At 45.6% G+C, this 26,958-nt stretch overlaps 1 protein-coding gene across 2 annotated transcripts in view; it reads left to right on the forward strand.

Annotated features, from left to right (window-relative positions):
• The window catches only part of ITSN1 (intersectin 1), a 1,130,286-nt gene that overhangs the window by 988,605 nt on the left and 114,723 nt on the right, over nt 1-26,958 (forward strand). For both annotated transcript variants that reach the window (XM_069202488.1, XM_069202489.1), the window contains exon 31: nt 10,544-10,650. In XM_069202488.1, the coding sequence (XP_069058589.1) occupies nt 10,544-10,650 (107 nt within the window). The remainder of the gene's footprint in view (nt 1-10,543; nt 10,651-26,958) is intronic.

Below are 26,958 nucleotides of genomic sequence, written 5' to 3' on the forward strand. Positions count from 1 at the left end.
AGTTCCATTGTCACATTGAATGCTAAGGGGTTAGGTTACAAGATCAAGAGAGGGTTTGTCGCATCCTACATTAGATGTAATAAACCAGAATTTTATTATTACAGAAGACTCATTTGAGGGGGACCCAGTGCACCTTCCTGGCTCAGGGGGCATATACTGTCCTAGCCTACGCAGGATTCATCTATGGGTGCGAGGGATGGCGATCCTGGTCCGGAAGTGTCCACCTTTTATTATACAGAGATTATGGGTAGATCCCAAAGGGACTTATGCAGTAGCACAAGGCCTGTGGGATAGAGTAGATGTTACACTCATCTGTGTCTATAATCTCACCCGGCTTCAACAGACTACACTTGATAAGGTTATGGGTATAATATTAGAAACATAATTGTCGCTTTATATTGTTAGGTGGAGATTTTAATGATGTTGTGTCTGTTGAGATGGATAGGTCAGTGTCTTCCCATCATACCTCCATAGACACACCTTTGGCCCAGTTCCCGTTGAATCTAGGACTCACTGACCTGTGGCGTAGTAATCACCCGACAACCAGGGATTACTCTTGTTACTCGGGCATGCATAAAGTGTTCTCCCGGTTAGGCTATGTGTTTACCCCAGCAGGCAAGATAGGGGCAATTTCGAGTGTGGAATATTTAGCTTTTACTTTGTCACTTCTGGGGCAGAAAGAATCCAGTGCAAAGCTGCACAGTGCCATCTAGCAGTGGGCAGGAGTGTTCCTGTGAAAGTTTTTGGAGAAAGACAGGCTGCTGAGGAAATTTTTACGGGTGGTGTAAGGATATGCCTTCCTTGGCATGGTTACCCCCGACGTTTTGCCTTTTGTTGATGCCAGTTATGATTGAAATTGTGCTGGGACCCTGCTAACCAGGCCCCAGCACCAGTGTTCTTTCCCTAAATGTACCTTTGTTCCCACAATTGGCACAACCCTGGCACACAGATAAGTCCATTGTAAATGGTACCCCTGGTACCAAGGGCCCTATAGCCAGGGAAGGTCTCTAAGGGCTGCAGCATGTCTTATGCCACCCTGGGGAACCCTCACTCAGCACATGCACACTGCCTCACAGCTTGTGTGTGCTGGTGGGGAGAAAATTACTAAGTTGACTTGGTACTCCCCTCAGGGTGCCATGCCCACCTCTCACTGCCTGTGGCATAGGTAAGTCACCCCTCTAGCAGGCCTTACAGCCCTAAGGCAGGGTGCACTATACCACAGGTGAGGGCACAAGTGCATGAGCACTTTGCCCCTACAGTGTCTAAGCAAAACCTTAGACATTGTAAGTGCAGGGTAGCCATAAAGAGTATATGGTCTGGGAGTTGGTCAAACACAAACTCATCAGTTCCATAATGGCTACACTGAAATCTGGGAAGTTTGGTATCAAACCTTTCAGCGCAATAAATGCACACTGATGCCAGTGTGGGATTTATTGTAAAATACACCCAGAGGGCATCTTTGAGATGCCCCCTGAATACCAGTCCGACTCCTAGTGCTAGGCTGACAAGTTTCTGCCAGCCTGCCACAACCAGACGAGTTTCTGGCCACATGGGGAGAGTACCTTTGTCACTCTGTGCCCAGAAACAAAGCCTGTACTGGGTGGAAGTGCTTCTCACCTCCCCCTGCAGGAAATGTAACACCTGGTGGTGAGCCTCAAGGGCTCATGCCTTTTGCTACAGCACCCCAGGGCATCCCAGCTAGTGGAGATGCCCGCCCCTCTGGCCACTGCCCCCACTTTTGGCGGCAAGGCTAGAGGAGATAATGAGGAAAACAAGGAGGAGCCACCCACCAGTCAGGACAGCCCCTAAGGTGCCCTGAGCTGAGGTGACTCCTGCCTTTAGAAATCCTCCATCTTGAGATTGGAGGATTCCCCCAATAGGAATAGGGATGTGCCCCCCTCCCTCAGGAAGGAGGCACAAAGAGAGTGTAGCCACCCTCCGGGACAGTAGCCATTGGCTACTGCCCCCCTGACCTAAACACACCCCTAAATTTAGTATTAAGGGGCGACCCTGAACCCAGGAAATCAGATTCCTGCAACCTACAAGAAGAAGGACTGCTGACCTGAAAGCCCCACTGTAGGAGGCTGGCCTGGCTTATAGTGGATACTTACAACTTGTGCCAGTGGGTACTTACACCTTGTGCCAGGTCCAGTTATCCCTTATTAGGAGATTAGTAGTGTTCTATCAGCTTAGGCTGATAGAGGTAGCTCTAGCAGAGCAGCTTAGGCTGAACTAGGAGACATTGAAAGCTCCTACTATACCACTTGTATCATATAGGTACTATATCATAAGAAAGACAATACTCAGAGTTACTAAAAATAAAGGTACTTTATTTTAGTGACAATGTGTCAAAAATATCTCAGACGATATACTCCCTTAGGAGGTAAGTAAAATACACAAAATATACACACAAACCAAATTCAGGTAAGTAAAACAGTCAGGAAGTAGTGCACACACTGTAGAATACAATAGGATGTAATAGGCTTAGGGGCAACACAAGCCATATACTAAGAAAGTGGAATGCGAACCACGAAAGGACCCCTAGGCTAGTGTAGTGTGTAGAGCAGTGATACTCAAAGTACGGCCCGGGGGCCGCATGCAGCCCCTTTGACCTTTACATACGGCCCCCAGGGCAGAAGTAGCACTAGGCTGCTGTTTACTCGACTCAACAGGCAATACTTTATTTAAACATTATTAAAGATAAAGAAAAGAAGTAAGGAATTTGTCCTGAATAGCTTAACTGCAGGAACACTTTCATGTTTCAAGAAATCTTGCAGCAAATGTCTGCAACTATGATAAGGGTTCTTAAAAATTCAAAAAGTGTATTTCATTTACATGCAGGACCGTTTCATTTTACTACGTCAGATTATATCAGTGCATGGAGAAGTTTTTTTTTTTTTTTAAGAACAATAGATTTCAAACATAAAATCAGAAACATTAATTTTTACCCCCCAACTTGATAACAATGCTAATAGTGAATTAAGACCCAAGTCAGTTGTTATCTGCACTCTTTGATTGGCCTGATTTGCTATTATACATGAATAACTTAATAGTTCATTAAATCAAACACATGAGAAGGGTTTGCACGGCGCACATACTGAAGTCATGCATTTGGAGGTCCTCCTACATATAATAATGAAGAAAATGAAGGGAACGTGAAATAAAACAATTGCCTAGGATCAAACAATTTGGTAAAGTGGGGACGCTGGGATTAATGCCAGGTTTTCTGGTTTCACCGTGAGCGATTCAGCCACTAGATCTATATGCTTTGCTGCCCCCTACACCCACCATAACGCCACAACCCGTCCCCATCCAGAGCCCCCTTCTATCTTTGATCGCCACGCTGCTAGCATCAGTGCGGCCCTCGGTCACACCACAGACCAAACTTTGTGGCCCCTGGGAAAATGTTTGCTAGTATCCATGGTGTAGAGGGTCGCTGGGAGTGTAAGAAAACACTAAGGGTGTCCAAGATACCCCACCCCAAGACACTCCACCCCAAGACCCTGGAAAGTAGGAGTAAAGTACTACTATTTCCCCAGAAACACACTTGAGTCGTGATAGAGGATTTTGCAAAGACCACAACAGACTGCAAAACACTGAAGATGAATTCCTGGACCTGAGGACCTGCAAAGGAACGGGGCCAAGTCCAAGAGTCGCGATATTGTCCGGGGGGGCAGGAGCCCACTAAACCCCGGATGAAGGTGCAAAATGGCTGCCTCCGGATGGAAGAAGCTGAAGATTCTGCAACAACAAAAGGTGCTAGGAACTTCTCCTTCTTGCAGAAGATGTCCCATGGAGTCCTGGAGGATTCAGAGATGTTTCCTTGGCAAAATACCGCAAACAAGCCTTGCAAACTGCAAGAGTCGCAGTTGAAGAAGAAGAATGCTGCCCGGGCCCAGGAAGGACCAGGATGTCGCCACTTGGGAGAGGAGACAGAGGGGGGCCCTCAGCAACGTAGAGAGCCCACGCACAAGAAGGTAGCACCCGCAGAAGTCCTTGAACATGGGTTCAAGAAGTCTGAACATGGTGGTCGTCTCAACACTACAGAAGAGGGTCCCACAACACCAGAGATCAACTCAGGGAGCTGAGCATCGCAGGACAGAGTGCTGGAGACCTAGGCTGGGCTGTGCATGCAGGATTTCTTGGAAATGTGCACAGAAGCCCTTGTAGCTGCAGTTCACAGGGTGCACAGGATTACTGTCTGGAGAGAGGAGGCAAGGACTTACCTCCTCCAAATCTGGACAGTTGGACCACTGGACAGTCTGGGTCACTTGGGTCCACCACCTGTGTTCCAGGGGCTAAGCTTGTCAGGATGAGAGGGGTCCCAGAGTACCAGTGACGCTGAAGTTTGGTGCCTGCTGAAGCAGGGGGAAGATTCTGTTGACCCACAGGAGATTTCTTTGTGGCTTCCAGTGCAGGATGAAGGCAGGCAGCCCCCAAAGCATGCATCACCAGGAAACAGTCGAGAAAGCTGGCAGGATTATGCGCTACAATGTTGCTGGTAGTCTTCTTGCTACTTTGTTGCAGTTTTGCAGGCATCCTGGAGCAGTCAGCGGTCGATCCTTAGCAGACGTCAAAGAGAGAGGTGCAGAGGAACTCTGGTGAATTCTTGCAAGTCGTTATCTGAGGAAAAGCCCACTGGAGAGACCCTAAATAGCCCTCAAAGGAGGATTGGCCATCCTAGTCAGGTAAGCACCTATCAGGAGTGGTCTCTGACATCACCTGCTGGCACTGGCCACTCAGAGGCCTCCAGTGTGCCCTCACACCTCTGGATCAAAGATGGCAGAGGTCTGGGACACACTGGAGGAACTCTGGGCACCACCCCTGAGGTGGTGATGGACAGGGGAGTGGTCACTCGCCTTTCCTTTGTCCAGTTTCGCACCAGAGCAGGGACTGGGGGTTCCCTAAACCAGTGTAGACTGGCTTATGCAAGGAGGGCACCATCTGTGCCCTTCAGAGCATTTCCAGAGGCTGGGAGAGGCTACCCCTCCCCAGCCTTTAACACCTATTTCCAAAGGAAGAGGGTGTAACACCCTCTCTGAGAAAGTCTTTGTTCTGCCTTCCTGGGACTGGGCTGCCCAGACCCAAGGAGGGCAGAACCCTGTCTGTGGGGTGGCAGCAGCGGTAGCTGCAGAGAAAACCCCAGAGAGCTGGTTTGGCAGTGCCCAGGGTCAATAGTGGAGCCCAGGGGATGCATGGAATTGGCACCCCAATACCTCATTTGGCATGGGGGGACAATTCCATGATCTCAGACATGTTACATGGCCATATTCAGAGTTACCATTGTAATTCCGAATATGTAAAAGTGGTCACTAGCCTATAGTGACAAACTTAAATCAGAGAGAGCATAAGCACTGAGGTTCTGGTTAGCAGAGCCTCAGTGACACAGTTAGGCACTACACAGGTATACACATTCAGGCCACAAACTATGAGCACTGGGGTCCTGGCTAGCAGGATCCCAGTGAGACAGATAAAACACACTGACAAATAGGGTTTTCACTATGAGCACTGGGGTCCTGGCTATCAGGATCCCAGTGAGACAGTAAAAACACACTGACATATACTCACAAACATGCTAAAAGTGGGGGTAACAACGCTAGAAAGAGGCTACCTTCTCACACTCGCAGAGACGACGGAGACAACAACTGACTTGGCCCCAGCTCTACCAGCCTGTCTTCAGACTCAAAGAATCTGCACAGCGACTCATCCGACAGGGACCAGCGACCTCTGAGGACTCAGAGGTCTCCCTTGAACCCGAAGGACCAAGAAACTCCTGGGAACAGTGGCACTATTCAAAAACTGCAACAACTTTGCAACTTTTTAGCAACTTCCAAAGAGTTCCCTCTTCCCGCCGAAAGTGTGAGACTTCTCACTCTGCACCCGACGCCCCCGCTCGAGCTCCATACAACAAACACCGCAGAGAGGACTCCCAGGCGACTGTTCTGACGTGAGTAACCTGAGTCGACCCCCCTGCGCCCCAACAGCAACACCTGCAGAGAGGATCCAGAGGCTCCCACTGACCGCGACTGCCTGGTAACAAGGAACCTGACGACTGGACCAAGCACTGCACCCGCAGCCCCCAGGACCGAGAGGAACCACCCACCGGTGCAGGAGTGACCAGCAGGCGGCCCTCTTCCTAGCCCAGTCTGTGGCTGGCCGGGAAGGCCCCCTGTGCCCTGCCTGCATCGCCTAAGTGACCCCCGGGTCCATCCATTGCTTCATATAACAAACCCGATGCCTACTTTCAACACTGCACCTGGCCGCCCCTGTGCTGCTCAGGGTGTGTTTTGTGTGCCTGTTTGTGTCCCCCTTCTCCCCTCCCCCCCAGTACTCTACAAAAAACCCCTGGTCTGCTCCCCGAGGACGCAGGTACTTAACTGCCAGCAGCCCGGAACCGGAGCACCCCTGTTCTCCATAGGTGCCTATGTGTTTTGGGCCCTCCTTTGACCTATGCTCCTGACCGACCCTGTGTTGCTGGTGTGGTGACTTTGGGGTTGCCTTGAACCCCCAACGGTGGGCTACGCCCAGGAGACTTACTGTGTAAGTGCTTTACTTACCTGAGAAACCTAACCAAACTTACCTCCTCCAGGAACTGTTGATTTTTGCACTGTCAACTTTTAAAATAGTTTATTGGCATTGTAACCTAAACTGTGTGTACTACTGTTTTAAATCAAAGTTCCTTACTTACCTGTGTGAAGTACCTTGCATTTTATGTACTTACCTTACATCTTGAATCTTGTAGTTCTGAAATTAATTAAGAAAATATATTTTTCTATATAAAAACTATTGACCTTGAGTTAAGTCTTTGAGTGTGTGTGCCTCATTTATTGCCTGTTTGTGTACAACAAATGCTTAATACTACCCTCTGATAAGCCTACTGCTCGACCACACTACCACAAAATAGAGCATTACTATTATCTAATTTTGCCACTGTCAACCTCTAAGGGGAACCCTTGGACTCTGTGCACACTATCTCTCACTTTAAGAAAGTATATACAGAGCCAACTTCCTACATTGGTGGATCAACGGTGGGATCTAAGACTTTGCATTTCCTGGACTACTCAGCCGATACCTGATCACACAACTAAATTCCCAAAATTGTCATTAGAAACTGATTTTTGCAATTCAAACTATTTTTCGAAAATTTTTAAAGTCCTGCTAGGGCCTTGTGTAAGTCCCTGTTAGCATTTCTTTTAGAGTTTAAAAGTTTGTAAAAGTTTGGATTTAAGTTCTAGAAGTAGTTTTTAGATTCTTAAAAAGTAATCCCAACTTTTAGAGTGATAATGTCTAATACAGATGAGATGGTGATGGAACTCAACCTCACCCCTTACCTGCATCTAGGGATGTCAGAGTTACTCTCTGTAAAATTAAATAAATAAAAAACCATGTTCAACCCTACCAAAGTAAAGCTCCAGGAGCTTTTGGCAGAGTTCACAAGGGACCACCCCTCTGAGGATAATCCCTCAGATGGGGAAGTTATTGAACAGGAGGATGACTTCCCCCTCCTGTCCTAACCAGGGAAAACAGGGTTCCTTAAACCCTGACTCCACAAATCATAGTCAGAGAGACTGCTTTTTCCGCAGGGGAGACCATTACCTCTGGAAACATTGAGGGCAGCCTCAATGAAGATGACCTCCTGTTAGCCAGGATGGCCAAAAGATTGGCTTTGGAGGAGCAGCTCCTAGCCATAGAAAAGGAAAGACAAGAGATGGGTTTAGCTCTCATAAGTGGTGGCAGCAACATAAATAGGGTCAGAGAGAATAGTGACATCCTAAAAATCCCCAAATGGTTTGTAACAAAATATGAAGATGGTGATGATATCACCAAATGGTTCACAGCTTTCGAGAGGGCTTGTGCAACCAGAAAAGTAAACAGATCTCACTAGGGAGCAGCTCTCCTTCGGGAAATGTTCACTGGATAGACTCCTCACACTCTCTGGTAAAGATGCAGAATCTTATGACCTCATGAAGGCTACCCTGATTGAGGGCTTTGGATTCTCAACTGAGGAGTACAGGATTAGGTTCAGGGGGGCTCAAAAATCCTCGAGCCAGACCTGGTTAATTTTGTTGACTTCTCAGCCAAAACACTAGACGGTTGGATAACTGGCAGTGGTGTAAATGATTATGATGGGCTGTATAACTTGTTTATGAAGGAACATCTGTTAAGTAATTGTTTCAATGACAAACTCCATCAGCATCTGGTAGACCTAGGTCCAATTTCTCCCCAAGAATTGGGAAAGAAGGCAGACCATTGGGTCAAGACTAGGGTGACCAAGACTTACACAGGGGGTGAGCAAAAGAAATGGGTCACAAAGCCTCCCAAGGGACAGGACGTCTCCTATCACGTGCTCAGAGGCATCTGTCTGCACAATGAACTGCTTAGAGTAATCTGGAGCTTCAACCCTGGTCTGGCTCGAGGATTTTTTAGCCCCCTGAACCTAATCCTGTACTCCTCAGTTGAGAACCCAAAGCCCTCTATCAGGGTAGCCTTCATGAGGTCATAGGATTCTGCATCTTTACCAGAGGGTGTGAGGAGTCTATCCCTACATTTTCCAGTGAACATTACCCAAAGAAGAGCCCCCCCCAGGGAGATCTGTTTACTTTTCTGGTTGCACAAGCCCTCACAAAAGCTGTGAACCATTTGGTGATGTCATCCTCCTGTTCACTAATTTCCCCCTCTGTAGGATTATCCTCAGAGGGGTGGTCCTTTGCAAACTCTGCCAAAAGCTCCTGGAGCTTTACTTTGGTAGGGTTGGACCCAGTATTTATATTTTTTAGCTTACAGAGAGTCTTTAGCTCTGACATCCCTAGATGCAGGTAAGGGGTGAGGTTGAGTTCCATCACCATCTCATCTGTGCTAGGCATTATTTCTCTAAAAGTTGGTATTACTTTTTCAGAATCTAAAATCTGCTTCTAGAGCTTAACACTACCCTCTGATAAGTCTACTGCTTGACCACACTACCACAAAATAGAGCATTATAATTATCTAATGTTGCCACTATCTTACCTCTAAGGGGAACCCTTGGACTCTGTGCACACTATCTCTCACTTTGAGATAGCATACACAGAGCCAACTTCCTACATGTGGAATCTGTGGTTGGACAGAGATTCCACCAGAAAGAGCATTACTGAAGGTAGTTTGTTCTTCTTAATCCATTCTGGTGCCTGGGGAGCATTCTAGGGTGAGAAATGTGCAGCTAGATAGAGTCTTTATCAGAAAAAGTGTTAATTATTGTAAGTAACTTTTCTTTTAAGACTGGCTGAGCATGGTCTCACACTTGAAAAAGAAAAGTGTAAATCTGGTCAAAGAGAAATTGAGTCATTGTCCTTTTGGTAACTGGTCAAAGCGTTTATTTACAGCCACATTTAGTTAATACCTTTGCAAAGATGACTTACCCAGAAATAGGGAAGCACTTTTGTCATTTCTGGGTATGTTTGATTATCATTCTAAATTAATGTACATTTTGCATGTGACAGTGCACATCAGGACATTGACAGAGTAGAGTGCACAAGCTCTGTTGTGAATGGAATCAAAGATGAATGGAGAGTTAGATAAATAAAATAGCAAAATAAAAGGATAGTAAATCTTGACAAGAAAACATCTACCAAGCTGACTAATGGTAAAATCGGTCACCAGGAGCTGAATTAGAGTGTGGTGGAGATTGTACTCCATCACGGTTTAAATTTACTGAAGGTCCGCCCTCCTGATTTACAGAGTACTCGATCTCTGTCACTGACACCCACCTCCAGGTGCTCAACTGATTTAGAGAGGGTGGTGGAATGGCCAGTTTTCTCTGGCCATCACCACTGGGTAAAACCTGGCAGTAAGTGTCAGTGAGAACTACATTGTGACACCCATACCTATTGTGTGGGGGGGCTTTAATTTTTGTATTTTAAAAAACAAAATCCCACTTTGGAATTTCTTTTAAAAATAACATAAAACATTTTAAAAGTTTGACAGATGGTACCATCGCATTGACAGGGCCGTCTGTCAAATCTTTAATACATTGGCAGGAAGAGATGTCACAGCGGTTCCTACCAATGTTAAGAGGTGCCTGTTGGGCCAGCAGACACAGAAAACAAAATATTTGGTTGCAACCTTGGTTTGTTTTGATGATTATGTGCTACACTGATTTAATCTGCTTATATGATCTCTCTCTGTGACTTATCTTTTGTAATTTATCTCATTATTTGTGTGATTGTGATACTATGTATGTTTCTGTTGGAGTTATATCTTCATTATTATCATTTTTTATTTTCTATTTAAAAGAAGCTAAATGTCTGACATCTAAGAATGTCGTAGGAGAATATGATGATGACAGGATCTTGATGGGGAGAGATGAGGAGCAGGCACAGAGCTGACAGGACTTGTTTGGTGGCTGGGATGGCTGCCTTGAATTAACATGAATTTAGTTATATAATCCACTGTTACTAGAATTCTTCAAAAACCTGGTTGTTTTGATACTTTGAGTCCATTTGGTGAACACCTAGCATTTGTGAGCTAACGGTGAAATTTCCTTTTATCCCGTTTTGTGTACTTTTAGACTTTTCAGAAACCCCTGATGGAGTCAGAGCTGCTGACTGAAAAAGAGGTTGCTATGATTTTTGTCAATTGGAAAGAGCTCATCATGTGTAACATTAAACTTCTCAAGTAAGAATATCATATGGTATCACCCGCAGTCCTACATGTTCTGTTTCTGTGACATCAGAAAGTGTTTTACTGGCCATTTATTATCCAAATCAATGTGTATTGTATTGTGTTGTATTGTATTGTGATGTCCTAACTGCAGGAATTGTTGAGTCACACTCTGTACTCCAGTAGGTGCATGCACAGAGATCTTCTTTACCTTCAGCCGAGTATTTTCCTTGCACTGCTCTTATAAAATGTTGGCTTAACCTTCAATGTCTTTGTCATATCATCCCTTGTTTGCCTAATCGCATCCTATCTTGTGTTACCTTCTAGTGGTCCAACAAAAACAGTATGGCTATAGGATGAGGCATGAGCTTACAAGACCACACAGGGTTCTTCTTGAGATGTAAGCAATTGTAATCAGACAGGAATACCTATTTATTTATTGTATTTACTTACTTAGTTAGCTATTTATTAAACACAACTGTGACCTAGAAAGGCAGCCATACAGAGAAACGATCTGATTTAGCTTACATCGTTAGTGGATATAAAGCCAGGTCTTCAGTGACTTGTGAAAATGCAGCTGAGCTGGAACCAAGAAAGGGATGCCAGCTATTCGACAAACAAGACTGGAATGTAAAGGATCTGCCCGATGCATATGTTTTGCGTTGTAGGTAACGCAAAATAAAGGAGGATAACATAGTAACATGAGAAGTCAGAGATAAGTCTGAATCAAATTGGAATCGTAATTTCCTTACAGCTGCAACAGTATCATAGTAGGCTCCTCAGGTCAAAGACAAAACTCAGCTGGTGATGGTCTGGGTGTCTTGCCAGTGGAGGAGCATATCACTTCTGTCTTCTCTCTTTTGAATTTCAGAGTATTTAGAGTGAGCTAGGTAGTGATATTGTGCATACATGAGTTGAGTGATTCAAAGGATGCAGGGGAGGAGTGGCCCCTGGAGATAGTAAGCTGGGTATCATCAACATAGTACATAAACAATACCCCTTGTTTGTGAATCATCTGGTCCAACGGTCTAATTAGATGTTAAAAAAAACAGGGGTTCAAAGATGAGCCCTAGGGTACCCCTTGACTGGTTGCCATGACATCTGACTGGAATGGTGGTAAATGTATCGCCTGCTGATGGTTTTCAAGGTAGGAAGTGCACCATTTCAGTGTGGAGCCTCTGATACTAATTTCCGCCAGTCTAGATATCAGGATCTCGTTACTGACCCTATCAAAAACAGCCAACAGATCAAATAGGGCATGGGCTACTAAGGTGCCTTTGTCAACCGCCATTCGTAAATCATCTAGTACTGATATCAAAGTAGATTATGTGCCACATTAATGGCCGAAAACTCAGTTGAGAAGGGTCAAGCAACAAATTATTCTCCAAGTAGTTTGAGATTTGAGATAATCCTATTAACATGTTTTTCAAGGATATTCATAGGAAAAGGTAAAAGAGATATTGGTCTAAAATTACTGAGGACCATTGGATCTACTGAAGGTTTTTTGTTTTAGTAATGGGATGAATATGTCTTTTTTTTTCTACTTACCCGAGTGGTATTGTCCCAGTGCACAGAGATAGACTGAAAATTGAAAGTAGTAGACCAGTTAGTGAGTCTGCTATTTGTGACCATATATCTGATAGAGACTCCTAGCCACAGATTACTTAGCGTCAGACTGGCCAGAAATGTTTGCTGAGAAGTACCCCTGCCTGCCGGTAATTAGCTTCATTCGGCTCTGTGGGGTGTCTTCCACATAGAAAGTGACATGTGTGGTGCCTATATCAGGGCTACAGATCCAGAATGAGCTACCCCCATATTCTTTGACTGACCCTTTTTCACTTTTTGTCAAGATTTATTTGAGAAGGTGGCATCAAACCGTGTGGCACCTGTCACAGACAGATGTTGTATACAGATCCCCGTTTGGTGTGCCTCTGGTGTTTGGAGCGCGACCACGACACAAAGACCTGCATCAACTGCTGTGCCATGCAGCTCAAGGCTTTGGGGGAGAGGTCCCTCAAGTTCCTTGATGCTCAAGACGTCGGTCGAGGGGAAGGTCATGGGATAATTTGAAGAGCCAACCCAGGCATTCATTGTCACAGTCAAAGTCATCGGTGAAATCGGGTAAGTCCCACAAGAGTAAAATAAGCAAGAAGTCAAAGAGTCGAAGAGATCTTCAACTTCACTATGTCTGCTGAAGTCATCTGACGAGGAAAGGAAGCTTGGGCATTCAAGGCCTAGATCTGGTATAGCCTGTGCCTGGACTGTCTCTGTGCTTCCCAAATTTTACAGAAGCTGAAGCGACCCCCACCCAGTTGCGAATACTCTGAGGCCATGTACCTCATATTTGGGTGGCCTATCCTCTCTGGAGCGCATTCAGGCCCCACCAGCTTGGGAGGGGTACCTACTGGTCTTCTGCTGGCATGTAGACCTCTGGCGCCAATCAGACTCCTTGGATCCGTTGATGGATCCAGAGGGATGTGCTGGTCAAGTCATTCCCCCGGCGCCGGCTCCAATGCCATTGCCCTGGGTGCAGCCAATGTCAAAGGTTGACACCATCCCCATTATTTCTGACTCCGACACAGAGTCGGATTAGCGTTGACGGAGGCAGACTTCTCATGTCAGAGCCACATCCTTTTTCTTTTGTTCTGAGGATGCTTATGGTTACTGCTACCCTGTAGAAGACACTGAGGACCACTGGTTTGGGGGATTGGCAGATGCCAGTGGTTTGGACACCTCCCAATACACTGGCTTTGTCTGCCCTCCTGTTGGGCTACAGAGAAGGGTGCCTCACTTGCCCTGATGGTGAGGAGAGCAGCTGAAGTCCTAGACTGTCAAATACCCTTGTGGCAGTCAAGACAAACATCTTGACAGAGGTGCTTCAACCTGAACGTACCACATCCAAACCTTGACTCCCTTGTAATGAATAACTAACAGATGTCAAGCTTGGGGCTTGGTCAAAGCCCTGCACATAGGTATTCCTGTGAATAGAACAATTGCCTACCACCATTGCCCTGTTCCAGAGGATCCCAATTATCTCATCCAGCATCTGACCTCAGGAAGTCTGGAAGTTCAGGCGTCCATGTCGTGGGTTAACCCTGGTGAGTTCAATTCCACCCCACCAGAAAGGGAATCCAAGAGGATTGGACACCTTTGGTAAGAGGGTTTTCTCTTCCGCCAGCGTAGCATTGCTGGTCGGCAAACGCTGCATTCCTTTTGGGCTGATATACCCACTTGATCTGGGATCCGGATGCGCAAATGTTGCCCTTGGTCTCAGACGAGGCCTGAGCCATACTGTCACAGGCAATTGCAGATGGCAGAGATGCAGCAGAGTTCACCATCAGATGTGGATTGGATACGACGGGTTTGTTTGGTAGAGTGATTTCATTGTCGGTAGCATTGAGGCACCACGCCTGGCTGAGAACCACTGGCTTTTCATGTGATGTTCAGGATTCTATCATGGACATGCCCTTTGATGGCACTCATCTCTTCAGTGATAAGGCGTATTCAGTGCTGGAGTGATTCAAGGACAGTAGTGCTACGTCCAGGTCCTTGGGCCTTTCTATGGCTCATGTCAATCCTAACCCACCTTTGGTCCCTCTCGTGGCCACAAAATGGGCTTCCAGGGTGTCTTTATGAGCCCAGCCATCACTGCGAAACAGATTACCCAACCTTTTTCATGGCTGAGGACGCTGTCCCCACATACCACATGGGGCTTCCAGCCGGAGGTTGAGCTACTCCCTTGCACCTCCAGCAGCTGCTGCCCCTTTAGCTTTGACCTGCCCTTTCAACACCATGGACACCTACTGGGAAGCAAGATACGCCATCATCTGCATGACTAGCGGGCAGTAACATCTGACTAGTTGGTATTGCAAATTATCCAAAAGGGCTAATCCCTCCCCTTTCTGGACACCACTCCACTCATCCCATCCACTTATGAAAAGCTGATGGAGAATTATCTCCCTTTGCTTTGTCTGCATCGGCCAGGGGAGCCATAGAGAGGGTGCCAGCATCAGAAATAGGGAATGGTTGCTATTTGTGCTACTTCCTGGTGCCCAAAAAGGATAGCGGCTTCCATCCTATCCTCAACCTGCACCTTCTCAACTTCTTCCTGGAGAAAGGGAAGTTCAAGTTGCTCACTCTCGCTCAGGTTCTGTCTGCCCTGGACTCGGGTGATTGGAAGGTTGCGCTGGACTTTCACATTCCGGTCCTGCCTGCCCACAGACTGTAACTGCAGTTCATGGTTGTCCAAGAGCTTTGTCAGTGCCCTATGCTGTCAATTAGTACTACCAGCACCCACCCAGTGTTCACCAAGGTGATGGCGGTGGTTGCTGCACAACTACGGTGGTCAAGGGTTCTAGTCTTCCCCCTACCTCGATGATTGGCTGTTGATGACGAGTTCATCTCAGGCAGTCGTCTTCCAAACTACGACAAACCTCAAGCACTCGCTGGGGTTCACTATCAATATGCCAAAGTCACAACTCACTTCCTCCCAGATGCTCCCTTTCATCGGAGCTGTTCTGGACACAGTGCAGTATCCTTCTGAATGGCGAGACCAAGATATTCAGGCTATGAGACTAATGTTTCAGCCTGGGTTTAGATGAGACTGACTCTGAGGCTGCTGGGCCTCATGGCCTCCTGCATTTTGCTAGTGACTCATGTTCATTGGAATATGCAGGCTCTGCAATGGGGCCTGAAGTTCCAGTGGGTGCAACATCAAGGCAATATCTCTGGCATGGTCCAGATCTCGGAGGGAACTGCGAAACATCTGCAGTGATGGCTAATAAACTGCTTTTGGGTCAATGGCAGACCCCTCTACATTCCTAACCAGAGCTGACTGTAGGGACAGATGCACCACTCTTGGTCTGGGGAGGCCACACGGAAGAGGTGGCGATCCGAGGCCTCTGGTCTCTGGCAGAATCCGGGCTCTACATCAGTTTTATGAAGCTTTGAGCGATCTGGCTAGCACTGAAGGCCTTCCTGCCTTCGCCTAGGGGAAGGCTCGTACAGGTGTTCACCGACAACCCCACCGCCATGTGGTATTGCATCAAACAGGGCAGGGTGGGTTTGTGGACTCTTTAACAAGAGGCTTTGTGCCTCTTGGCCAGGGCATATCCCTCGTGGTTCACCCACCTGGTGAGCTTTCTGAAAGCCAGCAGACAAATTCATCCCTCGATGCCTAGTTGATTGCAAATGGCATCTCCATCCGGAGGTGGCACATGGCGTCTTTCAAGAATTGGAAGAGCCTTGGTTAGATCTGTTCACAGCCACCGAGAAATAGGTTTTTTCAAAGGGCTTCAACATATTTTTCCACCAACTCCCTTTTTAATGCCTTAGTGGGACCTAAGCCTGGTTCTGACATTCCTAATATGCGCTCCATTTGAGCTGCTACATACTTGCCCACTCATACTCCTCACCATCAAGACATTTTTCCTTGTGGCATTAACATCCACCAGGCGGGTCAGTGAGTTGCAGGCACTGTCTGCTCACCCTCCATGTTCTCTATAGAGAAGCTGGTCCTTCGGACGCAAGCATCATTCTTAACAAAGGTGATAGCTCTATTCCATGGATGTCAGCCCATCACTCAGCTTACATTTACGACCTGCCACATCCTACTAAAGAGGAGGAGAAACTTCACCACCTGGACCCAAAAAGAGTGTTATTGTTCTACTTGATCGTACCAAAGAGTTTCAGCTGGATGATCAATTCTTCAAAGGATATTTTGGTGCCAAGAAAGGTAAGGCAGAGCAAAAATGTAAAATCTCACGATGGATAGAACTCTGCATCAAAATTTGCTACTCATTGGCCAAGAAGCAGCCCCTGGAGGGCCTGTATGCTCATTCTACAAGAGCCAAAGCTGTGACTGCTGTGTTAGCTTGTCCTGGACATCTGTTAGGCAGCAACGTGGGCATCTCTGCACACGTTCACAAAATACTACCGCCTAGACAGTCAGGTCCATCGTGACTGGCACTTCGCCCATTCTAGGTTAATCCGTTTTTCAGCCCCACCTCCACAGAGGCATTGCTTGATTATCTACTCTAAGGTAAGGAATCTGCCACTAGAAGTCTCTATCAGATGAATAAGTTACTTACCTTCAGTAATTCCTTGTCTGGTAGAGACTCTAGCCTCAGATTCCTTACTGACCCTCCCATTCTCCCAGTTCTGTGAACGGATTACAGTGATAGGGTTACCCCTCTTAAAGGCCTTAGACATGCACCCCCATTGTCAGCCTTTTTCGTGGCTCCGTGCTTCTTGTGTGGAAAGTTGTGAAAAGAAGCTGACGTCAGCACAATGCTGTGATGTGTGTGTATATATATATATATTTATATATATATATATATATATACACAATACACATCTCTTCTGGCATGGACAACGTCATGTGAAGCCGAGCAACACCGCCTACTGGCGCACAGGGGTACTGCTGAACAAAAGTTCCTGGATCCAGTCTGACGCCTGGGAAAACCTAAAGGTTTGGAATCTGCATCAAGGTAAAGTCTCTATCAAACAAGGTGTTACTGAAGATAAGTAACTTGTTCATTAGAAGGTGTGAGGTTGAGTGGAGGGCACAAAGAAATAGAAGCAGTCATTTTCCCAAAACTAACCTTGTCAATCTTGCCAAAATCAAAGAACACAGGGAAGGTGTAGGAAATTGGCTCTGTATATACTATCTCAAAGTGAGAGATTGTGTGCACAGAGTCCAAGGGTTCCCCTTAGAGGTTGATAGTGGCAAAATTAGATAATACCAATGCTCTATTTTGTGGTAGTGTGGTTGAGCAATATGCCTGTCAGAGGGTAGTGTTAAGCATTTGTTGTACACACGCAGGCAATAAATGAGAAACACACTCAAAGACTTAACTCCAGGCCAATAGGTTTTTATATAGAAAAATATTCTTTTCTTATATTATTTTAGAACCACAAGGTTCAAAATTCAGGTAAGTACATAAATTGTAAGGTACTTGGCATAGGTAAATATGGAACTTTGAATTAAAACAGTAATGTGCACAGTTTTGGCAAAAATGGCAATAAGCTATTTTAAAAGTGGACACTGCAAAAACCAACAGTTCCTGGGGGAGGTAAGGATTGGTTAGCTTCTCTGGTAAGTAAAGCACTTACAAGTTCAGTGTCCTTGGGGAGCAGACCATGGAGGTTTTGTAGAGCACTGGGGGGGTGGTCTCAAACAGGCACACAAAATACACCCTCAGCGGCACAGGGGCGGCCGGGTGCAGTGTGTGAAGTAGGTGTTGGGATTCCAATAGGAATCAATGGAGAGACCCGGGGGTCACTCTGATGATGCAGGCAGGGCACAGGGGGACTTCTTGGGCCAGCCCCCAACTGGGCAAGGATGAGGGCCACCTGCTGGTCACTCCTGCACTGGTAGTTGGTTCCTCTTGGTCTTGGGGGCTACGGGTGCAGTGCTTCTTCCAGGCGTCGGGTTCCTTTATTACCGGGCAGTCGCAGTCAGGGGGAGCCTTCGTGTTCTCTCTGCAGGCGTCAGTATGGGGATGCAGAGAGTTCGTCTCAGGGTGTCCACGTCGTGGGAGTCGCCTAGGGGTCCTCTCTGCAGTGTTGGTTCTTCTGGACATGAGACGGGGGCGTTGGGTGCAGAGTGTTGGGGAATCACGCTTCTGGAGTGGGGCTGGAGTCCCTTTAAAGATGGTTGTTTCTTGGTTTCTTGGATGGAGCCGCTGTCCACATGAGTTTCTTTGTCCTTTGGGTGCTGGTCAGTCCTCTGAGTCCTCAGAGGTCACTGGTCTCGCTGGATGCATCACTGTGCAGGTTTTTGAGTCTGGAGACAGGCCGGTAGGGCTGGGCCAAGTCAGTTGTCGTCTCTGCGGGGCTTTCAGGTCAGCAGTCCTTCTTCTTGTTTCAGGTTGCAGGAATCTGGTTTCCTGGGTTCAGGGTCGCCCCTAAATACTCATTTTAGGGGTGTGTTTAGGTCTGGGGGGGGCAGTCGCCAATGGCTACTGTCCTTGAGGGTTACTACACCCTCTTTGTGCCTCCTCTCTGTGAGGAGGGGGGACATCCCTAATCCTATTGGGGGGAATCCTCCAAAACAAGATGGAGGATTTCCTAAGGCAGGGGTCACCTCAGCTCAGGACACCTTAGGGGCTGTCCTGGCTGGAGGGTGACTCCTCCTTGTTTTTCTCATTATCTCCTCCGGACTTGCCACCAAAAGTGGGGGCTGTGTCCGGGGGGGCGGGCATCTCCACTAGCTGGAGTTCCCTGGGGCATTGTAACACGAAGCCTGAGCCTTTGAGGCTCACTGCTAGGTGTTACAGTTACTGCAGGGGGAGGTGTGAAGCACCTCCACCCAGTGCAGGCTTTGTTTTTGGCCTCAGAGAGCACAAAGGCTCTCACCCTTTGGGGTCAGCAACTCGGGTAAAATACAGGGGGGCATCTCTAGGATGCCCTCTGTGTGCATTTTGTAATAAATCCAGCACTGGCATCAGTGTGGGTTTATTATTCTGAGAAGTTTGATACCAAATTTCCCAGTATTCAGTGTAGCCATTATGGAACTGTGGAGTTTGTTTTGACAAACTCCCAGACCATATACTTAATATGGCTACCCTGCACTTACAATGTCTAAGAATGGACTTAGACACAGTAGGGACGTAGTGCTCATGCAGCTATGCCCTCACCTGTGGTATAGTGCACCCTGCCTTAGGGCTGTAAGGCCTGCCAGAGGGATGACCTACCTATGCCACAGGCAGTGGGTTGAGGGCATGGCACCCTGAGGGGGATGCTATGTCGACTTTGCCTTTTTCTCCTCACCCACACACAGTCTGCACTGGCAGTGTGCTTGTGCTAGGGGAGAGGTCCCTTAGGGTGGCACAACACATGCTGCAGCCATTAGGGACTTTCCCTGGTCACAGGGCCCTTGGCACCACTGGTACCTTTTACAAGGGACTTATCTGGGTGCCAGAGGTGTGCCAATTGTGGAAACAATGGTACATTTTTAGTGAAAGAACACTGGTGCTGGAGCCTGGTCAACAGGGTCCCAGCACAATTCTTAGTCAAGTCAGCATCAATATCAGGCAAAAAGTGGGTGGTAACTGCAACAGGGAGCCATTTTCCTACAGAAGGGATCTCTAGATTCACAGTACTAAACTGTTAAATCAAATTGATCCGCATCACAAATATCAGGGAGCGGACAGATAGTTTGTTTTCGACACATATAGCTCCTGTTTAATCCAAACTGCACTACAAACGAGTGTGACATACATGATAGATTTGCCAGAAAGCAGGTGATGGGAAAGTCACTTTTAATAGGGTTAGCAGGCAGTAGAATTTCGCTGGCAAACAAATCAACCTCGATGGACCTTATTAGTTTTTTTTTTTTTTTTAATTTTATTTTTTTATAGTTTATTAGACCCAACTTAAGCTCCAATTCAATTTCAGGGTTATAATTAGCTTGCCAATAATTTCAAATAACTTTACAACCTGTCTTGGCTGATCTCAGCGTGTCAGTGCATTGGCTCTAATCACTGCGTACATCGCCCACACCCATCCTGACTTCAGTCATCCAACTATGCAATCAGTATTGGTAAAAGTGAAGGCATGTCTATGCAAAGGTATGGTAAACAGCACCAGTTGAATTAAGCATCGTAACAACAGTTCCTACAGACTACTGCAAACAAAAGGCTTATTTTTTTATTTTTATTTTTACCAATTGTTTTTTTACTTTAAGGTTTTTTGGATAACAATATGTGACTCTTATGATGTATGTAAAGAACTGAAAAATAGTTATGAGGGCACTACCGGAACAGTACAATATATGCCAGTTACATTCTCCTCATGGGTAACATAAGCCGTCAGTTGTTTTAATCGCTGTCATCGGAGTTTGAGTCAAATCTGTATAGGAAGTCCCTCCTCCTTATGTTTACACTTTGATCCAGTAATAATTAGCGCCCCAGAAGTGCCTTCCATTTTGTTGAGCTATACTAGCTCCTTCATGCTGTGCTGTTAACGGTGGATTAAGTTATGTCATGCAACTTTGTAACGTTGTTCTGTGGATTCCTTTCGAGGAAACCAAGAAATAGCCAAAATACAGCTGTGCATGAAAGTGTATAATTTTTTTACTAAAAATGGCATAAACAAAAGGTTTGCTGAGCTAACATCGCCCTCATCCCAGATTTCAGAAGCAGGCAGAGTGGTAAAATATATATATTTATACCACATTCGTTCGTATTTTGGTAAGTGTTAATCGATTGTTCCTATTTTTTCCTACTTACTTGCTGTTTGTCGAAAAACACATAAGAAATCTATTGGTTGAAACCTGAAATTATAAATTCCTAAAAGAAGGCAACATTTGAAATTCAACAATGGGCTATTTGCGTAGATCGCTCATGGATTTCCTAACAAAGCTAATAGTTGAAATAGAAAATAATGTAAAAAAGTTAAGTATATGATTTTTTTTTTTTTTTTTTTTGCCTTAATGGCTGATTTACAAAAGTAACATACCTTTATGTCTGGCACACTCTCCTAGTCGCAGCCATATATGGTATTTGTTCATTGCCCAAAAACACACAATACCTAGAACCAACAACTGAGCTGCCACTTACATTTACGTTCTATTGTGTACCACTCATACTGCAATTCAGATTGTGAAATCTGATGAATGGAAAATGAAGGAAACCTATGCATTTTTAGGGTCGAGTCTGCGTTGCATGCGCTCGCGCATGCGTATCGCAGCGAGACGCTTTTTTATTTAGAAAAGGGCTCGGAGCCTTGTCAATTTCACGCCAGTGTTTTTTATTGGTTCGTGGGCTTGCCTAATAAAATCTGCTTGCTTTCATTAGTCGAAGGCAAGCATACGTCATGCCTTTTCCGGTGGCTAGCCCTCCTCGAGTGCAGCGACCAAGTACGGAAAACATGCGAGGCTCGCTGTTTTTCATCGGGCTCGTGGACTTCTTTTTCTCTAATTTACAAGCGCGATCTCTCTTGGCAGAAGTCGAGCGCCTTACATAGTTAATTTCACTTTTTCGGGTTGTGTACACAAATGCACTTTTACCCGATAGGTGAAAAGTCGGGTTAGGAGTTTACAACGCGATCAGCTCTAACATGAGCAAACGCGAGACCCGTTGCATTGTAAATGCTTGTTTATATTTGACAAGATACTGAGTTTAGGAATAGTGTTTTTTTTGTTCAGCTCTGGATTTGGGATTACCCATACTATTAAATTATTTAGAGGGCATTTTCCGAAATGTGTTCCGTCTTATACACACTGGCTTACATTAGAAATGGAGAGAAAGTCGATAGATAGTAAAAAATATTCTGTTATATTGTGTTCCCACACTTCTCTTGCTAAAATCATCCACCAAGAGAAAACTACTAAACTCAGCCATTTCTGTAAACTAAAAACGCAGGGGAGTCCAGGTGAAATGACTGGATGGATTCTTCTAGGTTTTCTCACCCAGAATGCTCTGCAAACAGCAAACTTTTGCTAAACTCACACGTTTGCCTCATATTTCTGTGTTTTCTGGAATTTGCAGAGGGAATCCATAAAATTCCGACCCCACCCCAGCATTCCCACTGTTATCCTGCTGAACATAATACCCTGCTTGTGTGGCTGGAACTGTTACCTTAGATAACAACAAACTAACTCATGTACCATGCAAAGACCTCAATGATAGAACATGGATTTCATATGGTCACAGGTTTCATCTCTTCTTATCGCTGGCAATCGGCCCAGCTATACAACTGGAGTTTGTTTTTATTATATGTTTTGTGAAGCTCTAGAGGGCTGTATTTTTGTAGGAGAAGACATCTGCCGTTTCCTGAATCTATTGTCTGGGTACAGAAACATCTGAGTGCTCAAGGTTCTTCGAGAAAACTATATAAATAATTAAGCATTCGTCTCCAGACTTAGTCCTCCTTAGGATGAGGCAAGAAACAAGGAGAAAGTCAGCCGAGGGTGGAGTGTATTAATTGCTTTCAAATTTAAAGAATAGTCCTAACCTGACCTTATTCATGAAAAAAATGGAAACAAGTTATTCTATTGGCTCTTGAAGCATCTTCGACTATTTCCCCCTTGAAGGTGCAGGGTTGAGTAAATTATGTGTCAAGAAAAGGCACATTATACGACATAATGCAACACATTTTTTAATAGTATTACTTCATTAATTTGTAATTTTTATACTTGGTAACACTGGCTGGCTATGGGATGATCCTTATTTGTACCCATTTACCACCCAAATATAGCAATAGGCAACAGAAAGGCGAGCAGTCCAGCTTTACTTAAGGGCCTTTCCCTGTGCGGCAAGATGTGTCTCTGCATTTTAAGTAACTTTTGAACCATTGGCGCTAGAAACAAAAATGTTTTTGTTAAAATCAGATTTTATGTCAAGACCGGAGGCTCTTATTATGCTTATTTCTTGCTTTTATTTTAAATAGCAGCACAGTCAAGAAACAAAAAACACCAATCTCATAATGGCCAGAGGGAAGATCTGGGTAATGCAAAAACTTAATTGTAGAAAACTACAACTAAGCAAACTGCAGACAGCGTCAACCGTCCATGAACACTGATGTGTTGCTTTATGGGGTGGTTGAGGTTTTTCTCTTCAACTTCCTTGCTGATCTGCAGTGGCACTACAGATAAGATTCTGTCACAAGCCAGTACTCTACAAAACATTTAAATAAACAAAATACATAATTATCAGTTTTTGCAATTTACAAAAAAACTTTGTGAATTCAATCTGTAGTCAAGGATAATAAAGCTAACCACCCTTAAAATGTAGAGATGGTCATTCATGGCTGCTATCATTCTCCATATGCTAAGCTGTTTATGGTGATGAGAAGGAACATTGGCCTTACAGTCGAATGCCATGTGTTGCATGATGCTCATATCCAAAAGAAATTACACTTGCTTCATAGTCAACCCAGCTATAAAGATAGTGCCTTAGCTTGACTCTTGCTTTAGGCAAGACAGCTGGTTTAAGGAGGACAGTACTTATGTTTGTAGGTGACTAGGCTATTCCTACAACAAGTCACAACTGTCGTCCCAACCCTCCCAGCTCACAAGCAGTATCTCACCAAAAACCAAACAGTAAAAGTTGATTTGTGGCAGCCTTTCTGCATGGACTCAAGAGTGCGACATCTCGGGGAGGTCGAGGTTAAACAGAGATTACCCCTTTCTCACATGAACAACATGTCTTAATCAAACACAGGCAATGAAGGAGATGCAGTAAAGTTTTCAATAGGTGTTATTAACAAGACTGCAATCTACGATAAATTGCATGGGCTGCAATGATTAGGATAATGGATAATGTAAGGAATAGAATGGTAAAAACAAGAGTCATGAATACAAAGTCCCCCACCATCTTGCAATAACATGTAATGTAAAATCAATGTTAAATAGGCCCTACTACCCTAGCATGATGAACCTGATCTCTAACTTAAAGAGAGCTAGGTGTGTTAAACCTAATCTTCCACTACCATGTCCATGAGAGGAGCCCCCAACCCTCGTTACCTTGGAATGAGGTCTCTATATCAGACTCCGTTGGGACACGAAGACTGGGTCAGCATCAAGGCGACGTGTAGCATAGATAGCGTTGATGGCATCTGTAGGAATCCCTCTGACTATCTGTCTGTGTAAGGTGTATTTATACAGATCTGATCGGACCCCTGGTGTAGGTATGTTCCCAAACAATATATAAGAAGACATGCTTGGGGCGGCAATTACATAAACAATTCCCCGGAAAGTACAAAGTGGGAAAGTACCTAATGTGAATACCTACATCTTATCTATCTTTGGCGCGGATAGTGACGCCTTAGCAGAGTGGCACTGATAATGTGAAACTTAAACATCTTCCTAACTAGAAACGATGCAGCCATCTTGGGAAGATATAACTAAATAATTGCACTAAAACAGTGCAAGCTAAGTAGGGTAAAAGGCACTGGGTGACGGGGGCACCTGCTTCCCATTGAAAGAGGACAGGACTCACTACAGTAGGATGAGCAGGGCCACTGGAATTATGCTTTAGGAGAAGGACAAGCTGTGGGGCAGGGTTGAGTAAATTATGTGTCAAGAAAAGGCACATTATACGACATAATGCAGCACATTTTTTTTTATAGTATTACTTCATTCATTTGTCATTATTATACTTGGTAACACTGTCTGGCTATGGGGTGATCCTTATTAGTACCCATTTACCACCCAAATATAGCAATAAGCAACAGAAAGGTGACCAGTCCAGATTTACTTAAGGGCCTTTCCCTGTGCGGCAAGATGTGTCTCTGTATTTTAAGTAACTTTTGAACCATTGGCGCTAGAAACAATTTTTTTTTTTGTTAAAATCAGATTTTATGTGAAGACCGGAGGCTGTTATTATGCTTATTTCTTTTTTTTTTAAACATGTTTTTATTGATTTTTCAAGACGAAAGCCATACATTTTCTGGCATACATAGTCATTGATAACAAATTATCATTGGTTACAGTCTATCGTCTGGCTCTCCCATATTAATGGTCAATGTATATATCAAACTGCTAAGAACTTGTGTGCACTTCCCGGTCCGCTGATTCTGCCCATCACTACCGAGGTTGCCGCCACGTAGGGCAAAGCTTTCAGTTGCAATGTGATTCTATTACCACTAGCGACAGGGGCCCACGTGACCGCACGGGCGAGGTCGGGGAGCAGAGGATTGATTATGCAGGCCTTTTGGTGCTGTGGCATGCTTGCATGGGGGGATGGGCTACTAAGCTGTCAGTGTTGGCGAGGCATTGATGAAGGGTATGTATGCGTCCCCAAGTGTAGTATTGCCTTTCTGCCGGGGGCAGGGCCCGCGGCCTTCCAGGTGGATACAGCTATCTGTGATTCAGGGGGGGTCTTTCATCGTTTTTGGCTTCTAGCCTAGACACTAAGACGCCCCAGGTCTCGCAGCCCGCCTGCCGCAGTCCCCTACGGGTTAAGTTTGTTAATACCTGATGCTCAGCTCGAGCCCAACGTAACGTAAGAGCAAGCCAGACTTTTAAGTCCGGCGCGTTGCAAGCCTTCCAGTTCATTGCTATCAATCTTTTGTACATTACATACGCTAGATCTACAAACCTGTGCAAGTGTTTATTTCTTTTCGTCCTTGTCCTTAATCTGAGTAGACAGGATTTGGGATTCGTGTCCAGGTTGAGCCCCGTGATTTCCGCTAAGGCTGTGACCACCCCCTCCCACTCCCCCCTTAACAGCGGGCACTCCCAGACCATGTGATAGAACTGTGCTGCTGGTGTTTTACATCTGGGACAGGCTGGATCCGATCCGGGGAACATGCGTTTAATCCTGGCTGGCGCCAGGTATGTCTGATGTAGATAATTGAACTGTGTATATCGGAATCTGGGGTTTCTTGAGACCTCACGTGTGTGACACAGAGCTTTTGGCCAATCTGTCCCTGAGAGCGGATTAGGCAATACGATGTTCCACCTCTCCCTAGCTTTCTGCAAGTTGTCTTCCGGGGGTCGATTCAGAAGTTTATAAAGGTTTGAGACTGCTTTTCCTTGGGGGTCCCAGTTCAGCATGTGGTGCAGGGTGACTGAGATATCAGGCTCTACGTCGCCAGATGCCCATGTTTTCCTGATTGCATGGCATATCGCGTGATATGCCAAGAATTGCCCCGGATTGATCTCTGTGAGGGCCTGTATAGCTTCGAAAGTCATTAATTTCCCTTCCTCGAAACAGTCTCCTACTGCACCAATACCCGCGTCTAACCAGGTTGTAGGTGAATATGAGCCAGCTTCCACCCGCCCGGGGAGCCTATCCAGCGGGAGGAGTGGTGAGTAGGGTAGTTTTTTAACTCCTTTTTGGATATACTTCTTCCAGTATGTGTGTGCCACTATCATCAGCGGGTTTGTGCATGTGCTTTTAGTCTGCTTATCCAACAGCCAAGCTAGTATGGGAGCGCCTTGGAGTTGGGATTGTAACCATATAGTTTCTGCCGAGCTAGGTCTGTGGAGCCAATTTAAGATCCACTGCAACTGTGCGGCCGCAGAATAGAGCTCAAAGTTTGGGGCGCCCAGTCCACCCATTGCTACCGGATGATGTAGCGTGGTAAGTGCAACTCGCCTTCTGCCCTCTCCCCAAACCAGTTGTAGCAGGATGGAGTTCAAGCCGACGAAAAAGCTTTTGGGGATAATGATTGGTAGGGCCGCAAAATAGTACAGCAGTCTGGGTAATATCAGCATGTTTGCTATAGCTACTTTACCCAGTGGGGAGAGAGGTAATTTATTCCAGAAGCGTAGTGAACTCTTAACAGAGGACACCGCTTTCCCCAGATTCCCATCCCTTAAATCTTCCGCCCTGTGGTATACGTTGATTCCTAAGTATTTAAATGTGTTGAAGC

Source organism: Pleurodeles waltl, chromosome 8 (genome assembly GCF_031143425.1).
Source record: "Pleurodeles waltl isolate 20211129_DDA chromosome 8, aPleWal1.hap1.20221129, whole genome shotgun sequence".
Classification (NCBI taxonomy): domain Eukaryota; kingdom Metazoa; phylum Chordata; class Amphibia; order Caudata; family Salamandridae; genus Pleurodeles; species Pleurodeles waltl.